Source organism: Procambarus clarkii, chromosome 39 (genome assembly GCF_040958095.1).
Source record: "Procambarus clarkii isolate CNS0578487 chromosome 39, FALCON_Pclarkii_2.0, whole genome shotgun sequence".
Classification (NCBI taxonomy): Eukaryota; Metazoa; Arthropoda; class Malacostraca; order Decapoda; family Cambaridae; genus Procambarus; species Procambarus clarkii.
Genome location: NC_091188.1, coordinates 42,061,454 through 42,080,477, shown reverse-complemented (window position 1 = coordinate 42,080,477; position 19,024 = coordinate 42,061,454). Strand labels below are relative to the sequence as shown.

At 44.1% G+C, this 19,024-nt stretch overlaps 1 protein-coding gene across 4 annotated transcripts in view; it reads left to right on the top strand.

Annotated features, from left to right (window-relative positions):
- The first annotated feature begins 5,533 nt into the window (after window positions 1–5,533).
- Window positions 5,534–19,024, top strand: part of LOC123760252 (uncharacterized) — a 33,644-nt gene continuing 20,153 nt past the window's right edge. For 2 of the 4 annotated variants that reach the window (XR_011230964.1, XR_011230965.1), the window contains exons 1-2: window positions 5,608–5,739; window positions 18,105–18,212. Coding sequence is in view for 2 of the 4 variants with exons in the window: in XM_045745754.2 (XP_045601710.1) it covers window positions 18,114–18,212 (99 nt within the window). In the remaining 2 variants the exon portion in view is untranslated. Of the gene's footprint in view, window positions 5,740–18,104; window positions 18,213–19,024 lie in introns of all 4 variants that reach the window. The other 2 variants (XM_045745754.2, XM_045745753.2) reach the window with 2 other exon arrangements.

The window sequence follows — 19,024 nt, the reverse complement described above, 5'->3', positions numbered from 1 at the left end:
CCTGTTTGGTCCTAGTGTCCCTGTGGGGGTCCTGGTGTACCTGTGGGGGTCCTGATGTCTCTGTGGGGGTCCTGGTGTCCCTGTGGGGGTCCTGGCGTCCCTGTGGGGGGTCCTGGTGTCCCTGTGGGGGTCCTGGTGTCCCTGTGGGGGTCCTGGTGTCCCTGTGGTGGGTCCTGGTGTCCCTATGGGGGTCCTGGTGTCCCTGTGGGGTCCTGAATGAATCTGAGGAAAGAACAGCTTTCGTGGGCGCCCCTGTAGAACAAGCAGTGCCCTGGCAGCGACGGAGAGTCGGCAGGACAGGCTGTAGATCACACATTATGTAGTTACTGATGAAGCTGCCAGATGAGTGAGTAGTGATCGTGGAGCAGCAAGCCGTAGTAGATGAAAATGCAGAGATGGACGCGATGAAAATCATAGCTGTGGCGAGGGTGTTGGCAGTGTTCCATCACAGCACCACAGCAAACAGTAGCAGTAGAGGTCCAGTGAGAGTCCATGTTGTAGTCCATCGTGGCTGGGTATCGTCGAAACTCTCTGGGGTCACCAATGTAACGGTTCTATTGTTACGTAAAGTATGGTGACAAATAAACACAGACACTAAGATACTATATATATATTTGGTCGAATATACAGAAGTACACCGGTGATACTTTGGTGTGAGTTGAGCGCACTGAGCGTCGGTACAGTATCTCGCAAGTGTCTGCTCTAGACCACACTTGAAAGTAGACTAGTTTGAATGTTTGCTATTCTTGCCGCTTATATTGCTCGGGCAACACCTCACCGTGCTGCCCGGGCAACGCCTCACCTCATTCATCTCCAAAGGTTGACAGGCATATTAACACTATATTTGGAGCGAGTATATTATTGGGATAATCTACTCGCTACAACATCAAAAGCAAAATGCTTATTCAGGTAAAAGTACATACATAGAAGATGAGTTAAACATAATGTTGGATTTATAGATAGAGCTAGTACATAAAATACATAGATAATGATCGTAACATAGATAATGGTCGTATTGACTGTCACACAATAGTTAGTTTAGTTCATTTATTATGCACCCCATACCCATGTTGTGGAAGGTAGTGGAGAGGGTTAAAGAGGCACATATTGGCAGAGACTGAACCCCATAATTCATTTCATTCATTTCAATTCATCTGCCCGAAACGCATTGCGTAATAGTGGCTTTAGGCATTGTATGTACTAGCTCCATCTATATATCGATCCATTAATGTAACATCACTTGTATGTATGTACCTTTCCTGAATAAGCATATTTTTTTTTATTTTATTTATTTAGCTAAGCAAGTTACAATCTTGATGAGCTAGTTACAAAATTCAATATAAGTCGTCACATCAAATAAATAAAATAAATAAATATGTTTATTCAGGTAAGGTACATACATACAAGTGATGTTACATTAATGGATTGATATATAGATAGAGCTAGTACATACAATGCCTAAAGCCACTATTACGCAATGCGTTTCGGGCAAGAAAAACATTAATATCTAGAACTTAATACTAATTGAGCAAAAGAATAAAAAGTGTTGAAAACAAATACAAATAAAGATAAAAAAAGGGGGAACATGACTGAAAAAGCAGCACAAATACAATAGGTTGACAAACAGTGTTGATTAAAAAAAAAATAATAATAATAAAATAAAATAACAGACATGGGTTGACAATAAAGGAGTGAGGTAGGTTACAGGGAATTTATTAGCTAGTGTTTAGTTTTTATCTTAAACTGGTTGAGAGAGGTACAGTCTTTAACATGGTTGGGAAGGTCATTCCACATTCTGGGCCCCTTGATTTGTAGAGCATTTCTAGTTTGATTAAGTCGTACTCTAGGAATATCAAAACTGTATTTATTCCTGGTGTGGTGCTCATGGGTTCTGATACAACCTTCAATGAAGCTTTTGAGGTCAGGATTGGCATTACAGTTCAGCGTTTTATATATGTATAATACACAAGAGAGAATGTGCAGTGACTTAATATCTAACATATTCAGAGATTTGAGTAAGGGTACCGAGTGATGTCTGGGGCCAGAGTTGGTTATTGTCCTAATAGCAGCTTTGTGTTGGGTAATGAGAGGACGTAAATGATTTTGGGTAGTAGAGCCCCAAGCACAAATACCATAGTTGAGGTATGGATAGATGAGGGAGTAATAGAGAGTAACCAGGGCAGGGCGGGGTACATAATATCTGATCTTAGAAAGAATGCCAACAGTTTTTGAAACTTTTTTTGATATATTTAGAATGTGACCCTGGAAATTCAGCTTGTGGTCGATGAGAACGCCAAGGAATTTGCCATCTAATTTGTTACAAATTTGGGTATTGTTTATTTTGAGATTTATCTGATTAGAGGATTTATTGCCAAACAGAATATAAAACGTTTTGTCAATGTTAAGGGTGAGTTTGTTGGCAGTTAGCCAAAGATGGACTTTCTCTAGCTCAGTATTTACTGTGGCATTTAGAGCAAGGGGGTCAGGACTGGAGTAAATGAAGGTTGTGTCGTCAGCAAATAGAATTGGTTTGAGGTGTTGGGAGGCATTTGGAAGATCATTAATGTAGATGAGAAAGAGGAGAGGGCCAAGTATGCTGCCCTGAGGAACACCAATGTTGATGGGTAGGGTGGGAGAAATTGTATTATTCACAGAAACATACTGGAGCCTGTCAGTAAGATAAGATTTGAGGTATTGCAGGGAGTGTCCTCTGACTCCATAATGATGTAATTTAAGAAGAAGGTTTTGATGGTTGACAGTGTCAAAAGCCTTACGCAGGTCCACAAATAACCCAACAGGAAACTCCTTTTTATCAAGAGCTGCGTGAATTAAGTTAATCATACTAATAAGTGCATCGTTAGTGCTTTTTTTGGGTCTGAAGCCATATTGACAAGAGCTAAGTATATTGTGTTTGGCTAGAAAAGAGTAAAGCTGCTTGTAGATTAGCTTTTCGAATATTTTTGACAAGTTAGGCAGGATTGATATAGGTCTGTAGTTGTTAACATCAGTGAGATCACCACATTTGTAGACAGGGGTTACCCTTGCTTTTTTTAGAATGTCAGGAAAGGTTTGGAGTTCAAGTGACTTGTTGAAGAGCAATGCAATAGCAGGGGCTAGAGATCTGGAGGCTTTTTTGTAAATTAAAGTTGGTATCTCCTCGAGGGCACTAGACTTGGTTTTAAGGGAAAGGATTATTTCATTGACATCAGTGGAACTAGTAGGCTTTAGGTACAGAGACTGTGGATAGTTACCTGTAAGATAGTCCTTAACATCAGTACAGGAAGATGGAATATCATTTGCAAGGGATGACCCAATGGAAGAGAAGAACCTATTGAACTCAATAGCAGAACCAGAAGCTGAAAGCTGACCAACGTTATTGGAAAGGAGTGTTGGTTTGTTATTTAAAATCTTCTTTGATCCCAATATTTGTGAAATTGTGCTCCAAGTTTTTTTAATGTTGCTCTTTATTTGGGTAAATTTATCTTCATAGTATTTAGTTTTGGCTCGTCTAATTATTTTAGATAGCAATAACGAGTAATTCTTTGAGAATTCTTTGGAGACTGTTCCTAGCCTATACTTCTTCTCAAGGTCGTGTTTTTTGTTAATGGATTTAAGTATTCCCTTTGTAAGCCAAGGATTGTTAAGTCTTTTGCTTGTGACTTGTTTAGTAAGCATAGGACAGTGGGTGTTATAAAGGCTAAGAGTTGTTTGTAGAAAAGATTTCACTGCTAGGTTGATGTCCCCTATGTTACCTAACTCGGACTCCCAGTTGACATTATCAGCAGCAGTTATAAAATTGTTTATAGCAGTTTCATTGTGCAGCCTAAAGCTTAACTCCCTTGTCTCTAGAGGTGGTTTGCTAATGTTAGTTAAGAGAAATGTGGGGTAATGGTCTGTAGTGCTATCGGTGATTATACCTGAAGTAAGCGGAGAGGTTATGTTGGTCCAGATGTGATCTAGAGTCGTAGCAGTACTATCAGTGATTCTAGTTGGTCTAGTGATTAAGGGTATGAGGAAGCAGGAATTCATACAGTTGAGGAAGCTAACAGCAGTAGGGTGTTCAGGCTCGCAGAGGTCAATATTAAAGTCCCCTGCGATAATTAGATGGTTTTTGTTCAATCTGTTATCTAGTATTAGATTTCTAAGGTTTGAGTTGAATTCAGACACATCAGTGTTAGGAATTCTATAGACTGCACCCACAGACAGGACAGACTCGGCACCCTTGACTCTGAAACTGGCGAAGATATACTCCCCACAGCAGTCTCTAGTTCTAATTATTTTTAAGCATGTTAGTTCTTGGTGGTAGTAAAGAGCAGTACCACCACCTCTCTGCATTTGACGACAGTTGTGAATTGCCGAGTAGTTAGGCATGTTAAAGAGTTGAGTATTATCCTCTTTCAACCACGTTTCAGTAAGTATAATAAAAGAGAATTTGTTGTCAATAGTTTCAATCAAGGCACTAACATCATCGAAGTGTTTACCTAGGGATCTAACGTTCAAGTTGATTACAGAGATATTGAGATTATCTGTTAATACATTGTTTACATCATGTGCTGTAAAATATCTGCAATTTTGATCATTGAAGTGATGATTGTCATAGATAGTGGATAAGAGGTTTAGTTCTGGGTCTATACTTGTCTGCATAAAAAGGCTGATTGCAGGAAAACAAGGTAAGAATGGCAAATTACAAAATAGAAAACAAAGAAAAAAGTAGATTAAAAATTCTAAAGTAAAATAAACTTAATGGTAATTTTAAGTAAAAAGAAAAAAAAAAAAAAAAAAAAAAAAAAAAAAACTTAATGGGAACTAGGAATGTAAAAAATTAACTAGAATAATTAATAACAATAGATGACCAAAAAAGTAAAAAAAACAATTATGAAATCTATAAGATAATAAGCTTGCTTACTATACTAATATAAGTACACTATAATTGAATACTAAAGTTACACTAAAACAAACTGAGGTAGTTTAAATAGAGATACACTCAGGAACATTGGATAATGAAGTTAATACTAGAGGACACAGGCAAAGCCAGTGTACTAAGGAACATGGGAGTAAAAAGAAAAAAAAAGACAATAATAAAGATGACAATATTATTCTTTTTCTTTTTTTTTTTTTTTAAACTAAAGTTAAAACCTTTTGAAGGGAAAGGCAGAGCTAGAGTACACAAAGGTAGTTATAAGAGATTATAATCTGAATTCAGGCTATACAGCAGCTATCCCACAGTCACTGAGGAAAGAATTAAGGTGAGCTTCTGTGGTTATTGAATAGGTTTTTCCAGTGTCAGTCCTCCTAGCTATAATTTTACCATCTCGCACAAAACAGTGTTTAATTGTAGGGGAATTTTTGCAGAAGCCACGCAGTTTAAAAAAGAGTTTTTGCCTGCACCTGGTCAGACATTCATTCACATAAACAGTGGATTTACTAGCAACTGCAGATGAGATGAGATCAACAATTGGTTCGAGATCGACCATAAGTACAGTTTCTAAATTAAGCTACTGACATACGTGGAGAGTTAGTGATACAATTGATATGTTTGTCCAAGTTAGAGGAATCTACACAATTTCTTAAGCGACCAGAGGCTTGTAAAGGGTAGTTGTAACTGTAGTTTAAGCGCCGTAAACACAAGACACCATCGACGTCTGGCCTCTACACCAAGGTGCTCCTCGCCCTTATTTTGGACTGTTAACACTTGTACATTCCTTACAGATGAGATAAGAAGGATTACAGGAAGTAATAGTGAGTATTGTGGGTGTGTGGGGCTGGCAGACTGACAAATAAGAGGTGATGGCGGCCGTATACGTCTATGCTTCTGGCCAAATCCTATATTGCCTTATAAGACAATGTTCGTTTTATACATTGTTAAAACGATATACCTCATTAGATTATCTGTGTTAAGGTTGTTTAGGTTATGATAAAATAATTCCTCGGTTCCTCTCTCGCTTAAGGTTGACCCCCCCCCCCCAGGATGCAGCCCCAAGCATGGACCACCAGACCATTTGACGAAGCTAGTTTTCTGTTCGTTAAAAGTGTATATATTGTTATGTTAGACTGTATTAGCTCAGGTTAGGTTGTATTGGGCTGAGTTGGGTAGGTTAAGTTGAGGTGAGTTAGGTTAAGTAAGTTTCAAACTCCGCCTGCGAATCGTCTTGTGTACGAAGGAACTTGTATCCCAACAAGCTAAGTCGTAGCTACTTATTTACTGTTAGGTGAACAGGGGCATTAGGCAATAGATGTGCCCAACCACTTCTGTCCTGCATAGGATTCAAACCCAGAATTCCTGTTTGTGAGGCAGGAATGAACTCAACTGTATCTGCCCCAATAGGTCTTCAGCACGGGGTATAGTCAAATTGTACACCAAGGGAACTCGACAAAGCTCCTTTTCTGATTATCATAATGGTACTCGCCTAGATGTACTTGCTTAGTTGTGCTTGCACTTTGGCTCTTTGGTCCCATCAATCAACTGGTAATTACCTAAGTGTAATTACCTAAGTGTAGTTTCAGGATGAGAGCTACGCTCGTGGTGTCCTGTCTTCCCAGCAGTCTTTGTCATATAATGCTTTGAAAAGGTTCCAAAGGTGTGTACAGGTTCCTGAGCCTACTGGGCTCTATCATATCTACATTATAAACTGTGTATGGAGTCAGCCTCCACCACATTACTTCCTAATGCATTCCATCCGTTAACTACTCCCACACTAAAATGTTCCTTGTAATATGTATATGGCTTATTTGGGTACTAAATTTTCACCAGTGTCCCCTAGTGCATGTGCTCCCTGTGTTAGATAAAGGGTCTTGATCTACTCTATCAATTCCTATAAGAATCTTGGATGTGGTGATTATGTTTCTTCTAGTGATGTGACGTTCAGTTCCTATAGTCTCTCCTTGAGTTGCAGTGTATATATCAATAGATGACCATGTATTAATCTAGGAGAGGCTTGGTTGGTTTGGGTTAGGTAGGAAGGATTTAAAATCTGTTGACAAACTCTCCTCTTTAGGATGTGGCTGGCATCCTTCTACAGTTTCCTTCATTTTTAGGTAGGTTAAAGGATCCATTAGTCAAACATATTGTGTATGTGATATGTATCAAATCAAGTCATAATCAGTCTTTTTGACAGTTTTTCAAATTGGCAAAAACCACATGTGAGTTGATAGGTTAGGCTTTTTAGCAGCGATATTCCTGCACGGGCCCTAATCCTCTGGCTGGCCCACTAAGTGCTGCTTGTTTCTGTTTTACGTGGCCGGATTATGAGTATTTATGACTCGTATGGTCGCTTCAGTAAGATTTTAACCCACGTGTTTAACAACAACAACTGCTCTGTTGAATCTAAGTTGAAATCTTAATGGGTTTGTAACTGTGCACTGTGTTAGATAATGTTCCAGTGGTCTGTTGTGGGTGTAACTATGCACTGTGTTAGATAATGTTCCAAATGTTCCAGTGGTCTGTCGGGCATTTCTCCACAGTGCTGACATTTCTCTAGGGTTAATGTGGGTCAATAGCCTTTCTGCCATTTCATTTATTCTTGTATTAAGGTTAGGCATGTTTACTAATCCATTGGTAAATCATCTTGGGCTGTGATGTGACTTGTATCTTTGGCTTCATTCTCCAGCTAAGGCTGTTTCGATTTTAAATCTTTTAGCGATAATATTAAGAGTAGAATTTTTTTGTTTGTAGAAGAGCAAATAAGAGTTCATATTTCATGTCACTTGTTAAACAATTTTATTAAAGATAATATTAATTATCGAGTCAAACCATATCATATATTTTGTGGCACTCGTGTGTTTAAATGTACCATTAATGTGGGAGTGATTTGTCATAACAATGATAAAGTTTTGCCCGTAATGAAAGAGTATATATAGTAACTAAGCTCACTTTCCTGCAATGTATGGCAAGGATTCCTCCCAGGATAAGCAGGGATTCTTACTAGGAAGTGCAAAAATTAACTTTTGCTATTTTTTGTACCACAACGAACATAATTTGAATTTCCACACACTACAAGTGGACCATCCTGTGAGATGGGGATAATAGATGCTGTAGCCTTTATTTTTTATTTATTTTATTTATTTTATTTATTTTATTTATATATATACAAGAAGGTACATTGAGATTGTGAGGATACTAGCATAGAAATTACAATCTTGTAAAGCCACTAGTACGCGCAGTGTTTCGGGCAGGTCCTTAATCTAAGAAAATTTTAAGTAGGTAAATACTTGCCAAATTTATAAAAAATGATAACAGTTACACAACAAGAAAAAAAATAAAAGATGAGAGAAAATTGTAGGTATATTAGAGCACATAGGTAGCTCAGATTGATTGCAATGACAGCTTGAATGGTAGTTTAACAAAACTTAGCAGGCACAATACAGTATATGGCTAGCACATAAAAGAAGACTGCAATGAACACAATGATAAAATTGTTTGGGTAAAGTACATAAAGATTGGGAGATTGGGTAACACTAGATACAGAGCAAATTTAAAGCTCAGTGTAGGAAACTACGAAGATGAATTTAGGTACTTTTTGTTTTTGTTTTTAAATGAGGCAAAAGTTTGACAGCTTTTCAATTCACTAGGGAGTGAGTTCCATAGACTAGGTCCCTTAATTTGCATAGAGTGTTTACATAGATTAAGTTTGACTCTGGGGATATCAAAGAGATATTTATTTCTGGTGTGGTGATAATGAGTCCTATTACATCTGTCCAGGGAGAGTTTCAGAGCATGGTTTGCATTTAAGAACAGGGTTTTGTAAATGTAGTTGACACAAGAGAATGTGTGGAGGGAGTTAATATTTAGCAAGTTTAGGGATTTAAACAAGGGAGCTGAGTGTTGTCTGAAAGCAGAGTTAGTTATTATTCTGATAGCAGATTTTTGCTGTGTGATGATGGGCTTAAGGTGGTTTGCAGTGGTAGACCCCCATGCACAGATACCATAATTAAGATAGGGGTAGATTAGTGCATAATATAGTGAGAGGAGAGCAGAGTTAGGAACATAATATCTTATTTTAGAGAGTATACCAACTGTTTTAGAGACTTTCTTAGTTATGTGTTGAATGTGGGTGCTGAAGTTGAGTCTCTTGTCTAGGAATAGGCCAAGAAACTTGCCGTCATTTTTATTACTGATGTTAATGTTGTCTATCTGTAGCTGAATTGCATTCGATGATTTGCTTCCAAATAAGATGTAGTAGGTCTTTTCTATGTTTAATGTTAGTTTGTTAGTTGACATCCATAAGTGGACTTTTTTTAATTCATTATTCACAACATTATTTAGTGTATGTGGGTTGGGGTCTGAATAGATAAGGGTAGTATCATCAGCAAACAATATAGGTTTAAGAATATTAAGAGACATTAGGCAGATCATTGATATATATAAGAAATAAAAGAGGTCCTAAGATGCTGCCCTGTGGCACTCCAACGGTAATTGGTAGAGTGGAAGAAGTTGTATCATTGATGGTTACACATTGGTGTCTGTCACTAAGATAGGATCGGATGTAGTCAAGGGCAAGGCCTTGGATTCTATAATGCTGGAGTTTAAGTAAGAGGTAGTTGTGATTAACAGTATCAAAGGCTTTTCTTAGGTCAATGAAGAGTCCAATCGGAAACTCATTTTTGTCAAGGGCTGAGTAGATTACGTCAAGGAGACTAATGATTGCATCGTTGGTGCTCTTTTGGGACCGGAAGCCAAACTGGCAGGGGCTGAGTATGTTAAATTTTACGAGGTATGAATAGAGCTGTTTGTAGATAATTTTTTCAAATATTTTTGATAGAATGGGTAGATTTGATATTGGTCTATAATTGTTTATGTCCACCAGATTGCCTCCTTTATAGACTGGCGTTACTCTTGCCTTTTTAAGGATATCAGGGAAGGTGTGACACTATAGATTTGTTGAACAGAGCTATGGGTGGGGCAAGGGCATGGGAGGCGCTCTTGTATACAATGGACGGAATTTCACTGGTGTTCCCTGCCTTGGTTGTTAGAGAGTGTATGATGGACACAACATCTGCCGGGCTGACTGGTGAAAGGAGAAGAGCGTTTGGATAGCTGCCTGAGAGATGTGTGTTAATATGTGTCTGAGTCTGTGGGATTTTACTGGCAAGATTAGCACCAACTGATGAAAAGAAGCTATTAAATTCATTTGCCATTTCTAAATCAGTTGACGGTGTATACACATCAAATCTTTAACTTTCAAATCCAGGGATCCCATCACAATGGTTGTACTCTTCAAGTCACTTGTGTTGTCCCGTCTTGAGTACTGCTCAGTACTCACTTCCCCCTTCAGAGCAGGAGAGATTGCTGAAATAGAGGGAATACAGAGAACATATACGGCACGCATAGATGCAATAAAGCACCTAAATTATTGGGATCGTCTCAAAGCCCTCCAAATGTACTCACTAGAAAGAAGACGAGAGAGATATCAAATAATATACACCTGGAAGATACTGGAGGGCCAAGTACCAAATCTACACAGTAAAATAACAATGTACTGGAGTGAACGACATGGAAGAAAATGTAGAATAGAACCAATGAAGAGCAGAGGTGCCATAGGCACAATCAGAGAACACTGTATAAACATCAGAGGTCCGCGGTTGTTCAACGTCCTCCCAGCAAGCATAAGAAATATTGCCGGAACAACCGTGGACATTTTCAAGAGGAAACTAGATTTATTCCTCCAAGGAGTGCCGGACTAACCGGGCTGTGGTGGGTATGTGGGCCTGCGGGCCGCTCCAAGCAACAGCCTGGTGGACCAAACTCTCACAAGTCGAGCCTGGCCTCGGGCCGGGCTTGGGGAGTAGAAGAACTCCCAGAACCCCATCAACCAGGTATCAACCAGCCAGATATCATCCTTATAGAGTTTTATTTGGTTATGTGAGTGTTGTTTAGTTCCTAGGATACTAGAGATTGTTTATGATGTGCTTTTCATGTTGCCTTTTGCTTCATTGAACCTATTCACATAATATGAAAGTTTTGCTTTTTTTATGATACTGGTAAGCATTGATAAGTACCTTTTAGCTACTTCCTTTGAAACTAGGCCAATCCTAAGTTTCTTTTCATATTCATGTTTCTTGTTGATTGAGTTGAGAATGCCACTTGTGAGCCATGGATTGTTTAATCTTTTGTCAGTTACTTGCTTGGTAAGAAGGGGACAATGAAGGTTGTAGAGGCTTAGAGTTTTGGAGAGGAAGAGGTTAGCTAATGAATTTATATCCTGGGTATTATTGAATTCAGAATCCCAGTTAATATTGTGAAGTGCATTTGTAAGATTGCCTAAAGCTGATTCACTGTGTAGCCTGAATGAAAGTTTCTTGCTTTTTGGTGGTGTTATGCCCATGTTCGCTATGAGAAAGGTAGGATAGTGGTCAGTTGTTCTGTCGTAGATTATACCAGATACAAGGGGAGCTGTTATGTTTGTCCATATGTGATCCAAGGTAGTGGCTGATGTTTGAGTGACTCGGGTAGGTTTGGTGACTGTGGGGATTAGCATACAGGAGTTCATGCTGTTAAGGAAATAGTCAACTTGAGAGCAATTTTGTTGACCCAGGTCAATATTAAAGTCTCCTCCCAGAATGATGTGGTTTTTGTTAAGATTGTTGTTTATAATAAGATTCCTTAGGTTGTCTGAGAAAGAAGCTATGTTAGTATTGGGAAATCTATAGATGGCTCCAATAGTCAAGGAGGATTTAAGGGATTTAATTGTAAACTGAGCAAAAGTATATTCACAGTAGTCATCTCTATCACTAATAACACTGTTGCAGATAAATGTATCTCGGTAATATATAGCTGTGCCACCACCTTTTTTATTAGGCCTACAGTTGTGAATGGCTTTATAACCAGCTAAGTTGTAGAGTTGGGTATAGTCTTTATTTAGCCAAGTTTCTGTTAAAATAATGAACGATAGGTTAGTACCTAGTGCTGTGAGTAATGCATTTATATCATCAAAATGTTTACCAAGTGATCTAACATTTTGGTTGTAAACTGATAAACAGGTGCTATTTTGGAGTTTGTTTTTTGCCTGGTGTGCTGTGAAATACTTGCAATAATGATGATCAATGTGCTGGTTGGTGTAGATATGAGACAGAAGATTTTGATCAGGATCAATATCAGTGTGCATGGAAATGCAGAGTGATCACGATAAGATACACGATATAGCAAAACACAAGAATAGAAGCAAATACACATAAAATAGTAACAGATTAGAAGTAAAATAAAGATCCAATAGATAGCCAGGAAGGACAGAAGAAGCTAGTTTTTTATGTATGCTCTCTAATCTTTCATATAGAATAGGGTAGCAGGACGTTGCACTACAGATTACAGGGCATAACTCTTAATGAAAGCTCGGTGGACATATAATATTTGCTTTTACAATTCATCTGCATACCCTATGTGGTATATCTGACTGGTTTCTCTTAGTTTTATGGGTTAGTTATGTGCACTGGAGTAGGTGTTACAGGTGTGTGTTAGTGTTGATGTCCACCGGTTAGAGACGGTCTGGAATAGAGCAACTTTACCCCATGCAATATTTTTTTATGAGAGTATATTTTCAGTGTTAATCTCATACAGATTTTAATTAATGTATTATGGTTGAATAGTAATGAATCCTAATATATTTCTGCATGTAATAGCATAAACTAGTATTTAAGTTGGTATCTTTTCTGGGGGGAGCCCCTACGGCTCCCTGGAGCTATCCATGGCTGATATGGATATCCTAACTATTTTGCATCAGTCGATGTGGGTGGAGTTCTAGGCCTACCAGGGACCACGAGCCAGAACCTGGCCCCCTCACAGAGGCACGGGGAGCAATGGCCCATAGCATTGCACATGTGATTTAGAGCATTCCATATCTGCCATCGACCGGGACAGGCACCCAGAAAGGTAAGTGCTTCAAAACAAACCCCTATTCTGGTTAACAACAAAAATTGACAAACGAGTGGACAGAACTCCCCAAAAGAAAAACGAGCAAACCAGCATGACATCACACGAGCCGCGCCGCATGTCTGTGCAGCTCCCCCCTCCCCGGGAGAGGGAAGGGGAAGCCCCAGACCCCCGAGCCGGCGATCCACACCTCAGTTCCTCGGCTGATGGGATCGTGCACGGTCGTGTGACTCCAACTCCAGTCTTGTCTCAGTGCTGTGACTTGTTTTCAGTGCTGCTCTTACGGTGGTCGTGTGAGCTGGGAGTAGTATTCTCAGGTACTCAGACTGCATGTGCCTAGGGTCACATTCCCTGAGTGCCCTGTAAGTACCGCCCTTGGGGCTTGGGGTTGCCTTCCACAAGTCACCTTGGGTCTACCTCTGTTGGCTTTTCGCTGCTTGGTGTTTGTCCGCCCTGAGTGTTTGGGGGTTTTCCTCCCTTGTTTACCTTGGGGTAAGTGGTAGTTATAGCACTGGTGGGGCACAGGGTACTGTGTAGCTAGTTTTCACCTATAACAGCGGCCGGCTCTGTTCCCTCTGGGTACGTTGTCCACTTGGGTGGTTTTTCTTTTCTTTTTGTTTTTGCCTGGTGGGGGGGGGGGGGGTGGGGGGTCTGCCTTGTTTTTCCCTCCCCTTATATTCAGGTCGTTTGTGTGGTGGCACCCCCTACTTCGCCCTCGTGAGTGGACACGTCCCGTGGGTTCAGCTTTTAGCAGATTGCTTGGTAGTTTGGGTCGCCGGTTAGCAGTGCCCTGCCTGGGATAACCCTTAGCAGACCCAGTCTAGGGGCCCTGGGAAACCCCGCGGGGGCTCTTGGGTCCGATGGAGGAGACCCTTGCGTCCCCTATCGCTGTGTGCGAGTTTGAGGGTTGCTTTGTCCCCTTGTTTCAGGGTGACTCTCATTGTTTTTGCCTTCATCATGCTGCCTGTTGGGTCGGTGACACATTCGACCCTTGAGTCCTGCGAGCTGTGTTGCTTGTTTGTGACTCAATTCACCCAGTCTGCTGATGAGTTACTTCGGGTGCAGGCAGCTCGTGCGTTGCAAGGTAGGTTTAGGTTATTGCAAAGCGTGCGGGTTATTGCTTCCCCGGACGCCCCGCGGCTGCCCCGCTTTGTGTATAGGGACCCAGACTTTGGGGTGTTGGTCGCTTCGGCCTTGGTTCCGTCCGCGCCCCCTTGTTCTTCCCCTTCGGTGGTTCATTCTGTCCCCCCCTTCCCTGCTTCCAGCCCCTAAGCGTCTGAGGGCTTCGGGGTCAGGGTGGGGTTTAGAGGTTTCTGAGACTCGGGCAGTTTTGGGGGTTGCCCCGTCCGGGGATTCAGGCGGCTTCTTCCTCTTGCCGCCCTATGTCTGAGTTGTTGGTTCTTCGGGGGAACAGGGGGGGGTTCCTTCCCGGCGGGGTCGTACCAGGGCGCACAGTTCCGTTCGTCGGGGTGGGCCACAGGTGTCGGGTTCGGTGCCGGTGTCGCCTGCGGTCCCACCTGTGCTTGGTCGGCGCGGTGTTCGCTCTGCACGCAGGTCGGGTTCTCGTAAGGGGCAGCGGCTCTTTCGCGGTTCGCCCCATTGACGGGGCGATGGGGGGAGGCTGTCTCTGTTCGCTCACGCCTGGTCTCACGATTTGTGGGCTTTTCAGGTCGTTTCTCGCGGCCTGCGGTGGCGTTGGGTGGCTCCACCTCCTGCGGGGGGTTCGGGGCTGACGGGGCAGGCTTCCTCTCCTGCGCTCCGTCGGGTCATCTTGGAGTGGGTGCGCTTGGGCGTGGTCGAAACGACTCCGTCCCTCAGGTGGGTTTCCCGCCTGTTTCCAGTTCCGAAACGGGACTGTGCAGACCTGCACTTCATTCTGGACTTGTCCCGTCTGAACCCTTGGGTTTCTTGCCCCTTGTTTCGGATGACCACTCTGTCCCAGGTCCGACTTCTGTTGGAGCCGGGCGCTTGGATGGTGTCCCTGGACCTCAAGGACGCGTATTGGCACGTCCCTAATCATGTGGGGTTCCGGGACTGGCTCGGTTTTGTTGTGGGGTGTCAGTGCTACCGCTTTCGTTGTCTCCCCTTCGGGTTGAACCTGGCACCTCGCGTGTTCACACGCCTTACCTGGGTCGTGGTGGCCCGTCTGCGTCTCTTAGGTGCTCGGGTGTTGGCTTACCTCGATGACTGGCTGGTTTGGGCTCTCAGTCGGTCTGCGTGTCTGCTTGCCAGGGATTTGGTGCTTTCCCAGCTCGCCAGGTTCGGGTTCCTGGTAAACTGGCGGAAGTCCCATCTGGTGCCCTCCCAGGTTCGGTCCTGGCTGGGTCTTGTGTGGGACTCTCGGACCGCTTCCTTGTCTCTTCCTCCGGAGTCTCTCCTTCGGCTGCGGTCTCGCCTGGGTCTGTTTCTGGGAGGCTCCCGGGTCACCCGGCGGTTGCTCGAGAGTTGTGCGGCAGCCTGAACTTCGCGATATTGGTCTACCCGCCGGGTCGGGTTTGGCTTCGTCAGCTGTTCTGGTTCCTTCGGGAACGTTCCTTCCGCCTCTCTCGTGATCGCTGGATTCGACCCCCAGGGGCTTTGTGTCGGCTGCTGCTTCGCCGGCTTCCTCTTTGGGTTTTTCGGGGTTCAGTGCCTTGGTGCCTACCCGAGCCTTCGCTCGATGTGTTCACGGACGTGTCGTCTCTAGGCTGGGGTTTTGTGACCAGTGCTCACCAGGCCGGCCAGGGGCAGTGGGGTCCGTCCTTCCGTCGGGTCCACAGCACGGTGCAGGAGTTCGCGGTGGTATGGATTGCTCTTCGGAGGGTTCGGGTCGCCCGCAGATCGACGATCCGGCTCCATTCCAACTGCTCCCCGGTGGTTCATTGTCTGAACCGAGGGGGTTCGATGCGGTCCTTGGGTCTTTGGGGTTGGTCGCTTTGGGTGATTCGTCTGCTGAGTTCTCGTGGTTTGGCTCTCCTAGCGGTTCACGTCCGAGGGTTGTCCAACGTCCTGACGGACGGCCTGTCCAGGTTCGTTCCCCTGTCCATGGAATGGACGGTCGATGCCGGCTCCTTCCGTTGGCTCTGCAGGACGTTCGGGCGCCCGGAGGTGGATCTCTTCGCATCGGCGTGGTCGAAGCATCTTCCGGTTTACGTGGCGCCCTTCCGCGACTGAGAGGCCGTCGGGATCGACGCCTTTCGGCAGGACTGGTCGAGGTGGGGGGGTTCCTGTACCTCTTTCCCCCGGTTCAGCTGCTGCTCCGGGTCTTGGCTCGCTTGGAGACTTACCAGGGTCGAGTGGTCCTCTTGGCCCCTTGGTGGCCGGCCCAGCTGTGGTTTCAGGCGCTGGTTGCTCGGTGTCCGAACCCGGAGGTTTTTCCGCGGCTCCGCCTCTTTCAGGAGATCGGGCCGGTCCGGTACGTGACTGGTTCACTCTTCTCCGCAAGTCTTCGCGTTTGGTGTTTTTGACTCGTGTTTATCACCATCTTTATGGTGAGCAGGTGGCTTCCTTGTTGGTTTCTCACCTGCGAGTTTTCTCTCAGCGGCAGTATGAAGTTTCCTGGCGGTCCTTCCGGTTCTTTTTGACCCTTCGTCGTTGTTCCTCGCTTTCGGTTCGGGTGGTGTTGTCCTTTCTCTCTAGATTGTTTCAGGACCGTCATCTGATGCCTAATACTGTCGCCTCGTATTGTGCGGCACTGGCGAAGCCGCTGCAGCTTGCTTTTGGTATTGATGTTACTTCTGAGCCATTTCGCAAGCTGTCTCTGGCGTTGTTTCACCTCCGGCCTGCTCATGCGCCGCCCGAGCCGTCCTGGTCCTTGGACAGAGTGCTCTTCTATCTTTCCACACCTCGGTTTGTTGTGGCCCCTTCAGTTCAAGATTGCTTTGCTAAAGCTCTTTTTCTGTTGGCATTAGCCTCTGGGGGTCGCGTGGCAGAGCTTCATGCTCTTCTCCGGCGCAGAGGTTTTTGCTCCTTTGGTCGTGGTCTTCGGTTTGTTCGTTTGCAGCCGTCTCCCTCTTTTCTGGCGAAGAATGAGACTGCTGCTTTCCGGAGGGGTCCTTGGGTTGTTGATGCGTGGTTTGTCAGGCCGGGGGTTCACCATGTGTTGTGTCTGGTTGCGGCCCTCCGCCGTTATCTGCGCGCCACGGCTTCTGTGTCCAGGGACACGCTTTGAGTTGATCCGGTTTCCCTTCCCTGTTCGCGGGTTCTTGTCTCTCAGGTTGTCCGCAGGGTTATTAAATCCAGCCAACCTGCGGTCTATCCCCGTGCCCATGACGTTCGTAAGTTCGCTGCTCTTGCTGCCGACTTCGGCAATATGTCTTGGGCTGACTTTCAGACATGGGGATTTTGGCGGTCGAACAGGGCCCTGGCTGCACGCTACCTTGTTAACGTTCCTGGGCCCGGTCGGGCCTGTGTTGCCTTAGGTCGGCGGTTGCAGCCCATTGTCTCGGCTTCATCTTGAGGTGTGGAGCACCGACCGCCTCCCGGGTAAGTGCCCTTGGTTTTCTTGGTAGTCTTTGGTGAGGTAGCTCCGGGGAACCGCAGGGGCTCCCCCCCAGAAAACCAGCGTTAAATGTAATGAAACGCCATTTTCTGGGTGAGTCCCAGAGGCTCCTCGGCATCCCTCCCGCCCTCCTTTTGGCGGTTTTTCGCGGTTTTTGATATCCAGCCTCAGAACTGGGGTGGATCGCCGGCTTGGGGGTCTGGGGCTTCCCCTTCCCCCTCCCGGGGAGGGGGGAGCTGCGCAGACATGCGGCGCGGCTCGTGTGACATCATGCTGGTTTGCTCGTTTTTCTTTTGGGGAGTTCTGTCCACTCGTTTGTCAATTTTTGTTGTTAACCAGAATAGGGGTTTGTTTTGGGGCACTTACCTTTCTGGGTGCCTGTCCCGGTCGATGGCAGATATGGAATGCTCCAAATCACATGTACATTCTATGGGCCATTGCTCCTCGTGCCTCTGTGAGGGGGCCAGGTTCTGGCTCGTGGTCCCTGGTAGGCTAGAACTCCACCCACATCGACTGATGCAAAATAGTTAGGATATCCATATCAGCCATGGATAGCTCCGGGGAGCCTCCGGGACTCGCCCAGAAAATGGCGTTTCATTACTGTACATTCAATGCTGTTTTTTTTTTTATTTGGTAATATCCTGTAGTTAATTGCTAGAGTTCTAAATACATTATTACTGCAGCTCTTATCACTTGCATATTACATTTTAGGTCTGTAAAATATCCATTAACAATTTCTGAGCCTGCTTATTTTTGCTTCAGATTTTAATTATGAACCCAGGAAGTCTTCCTCGTGCATGTGGGTGGCGCATTGCACGCAGCTTGGTGGGTGCAATCCGGAATCTCTCAATCACCGAGCAGCAGGATAGGGTAGGATTTTATAGTTATTGTGAAGATTTTGCAATAAAAGTATATTATACAGTTTCCCAGTGCATAGTCTGTGGGGTCAAAAAGACCAAACAGAAACCCAACAAACAACATGTGAGGACAAAGCTAGGTTTCTAATATGCACAACAAAATAACAACATATTAAAGCAAAAGATAAGGTAAGAAATGCAAAATAGACCCAGTGGAGATGGCATACACACTGTATAAACATAAAAGATCCATGGCTCATCAATATCCTCCCTGCAAATACAAGAAATATGGCCTGGAACAAAAGTGAACATGTTCCAAAAACAATTAGAAAAGTTCCTGCAGGTGGTGCTGGATCAGTTCGGTTGTAATGGATAAATGGGCCTGCGGACTGCCCTAAGCAACAGCCTTTTAGATAAAGTTATCACAAGTTGATGCTGCCGCCGGCTACGCTTGGGAAGTAGAACAACTCTCAGAACCCTCTTCAGGTATACTTCAGGTAAGCACATAGCATGCAAGGCCATGAATGAATATGAAGACAAAGCCTGTGCGGCAGAACTCTTAAGTAAATATAACAGCCGAAGGCAAAATGGACTTGTACACAGGCACCAGTTGAGAATGAAGCACTGATGCCCTCACATTCAGAGTGAAATCGGGGGGAAGGGTTTGATCCTGTCATCAGCACGAGGTAGTCTCACAGTCGTTGCAGCATTTTCTGGCTTTCAACCAGCCATCATCCATTTTTGTTTCTGTGGTCTTGTTATTTCTGGAGTGGTTGTTCATTGACCACCACCTAATGGCCAACACAGTATCCTGTTCCTCCATCT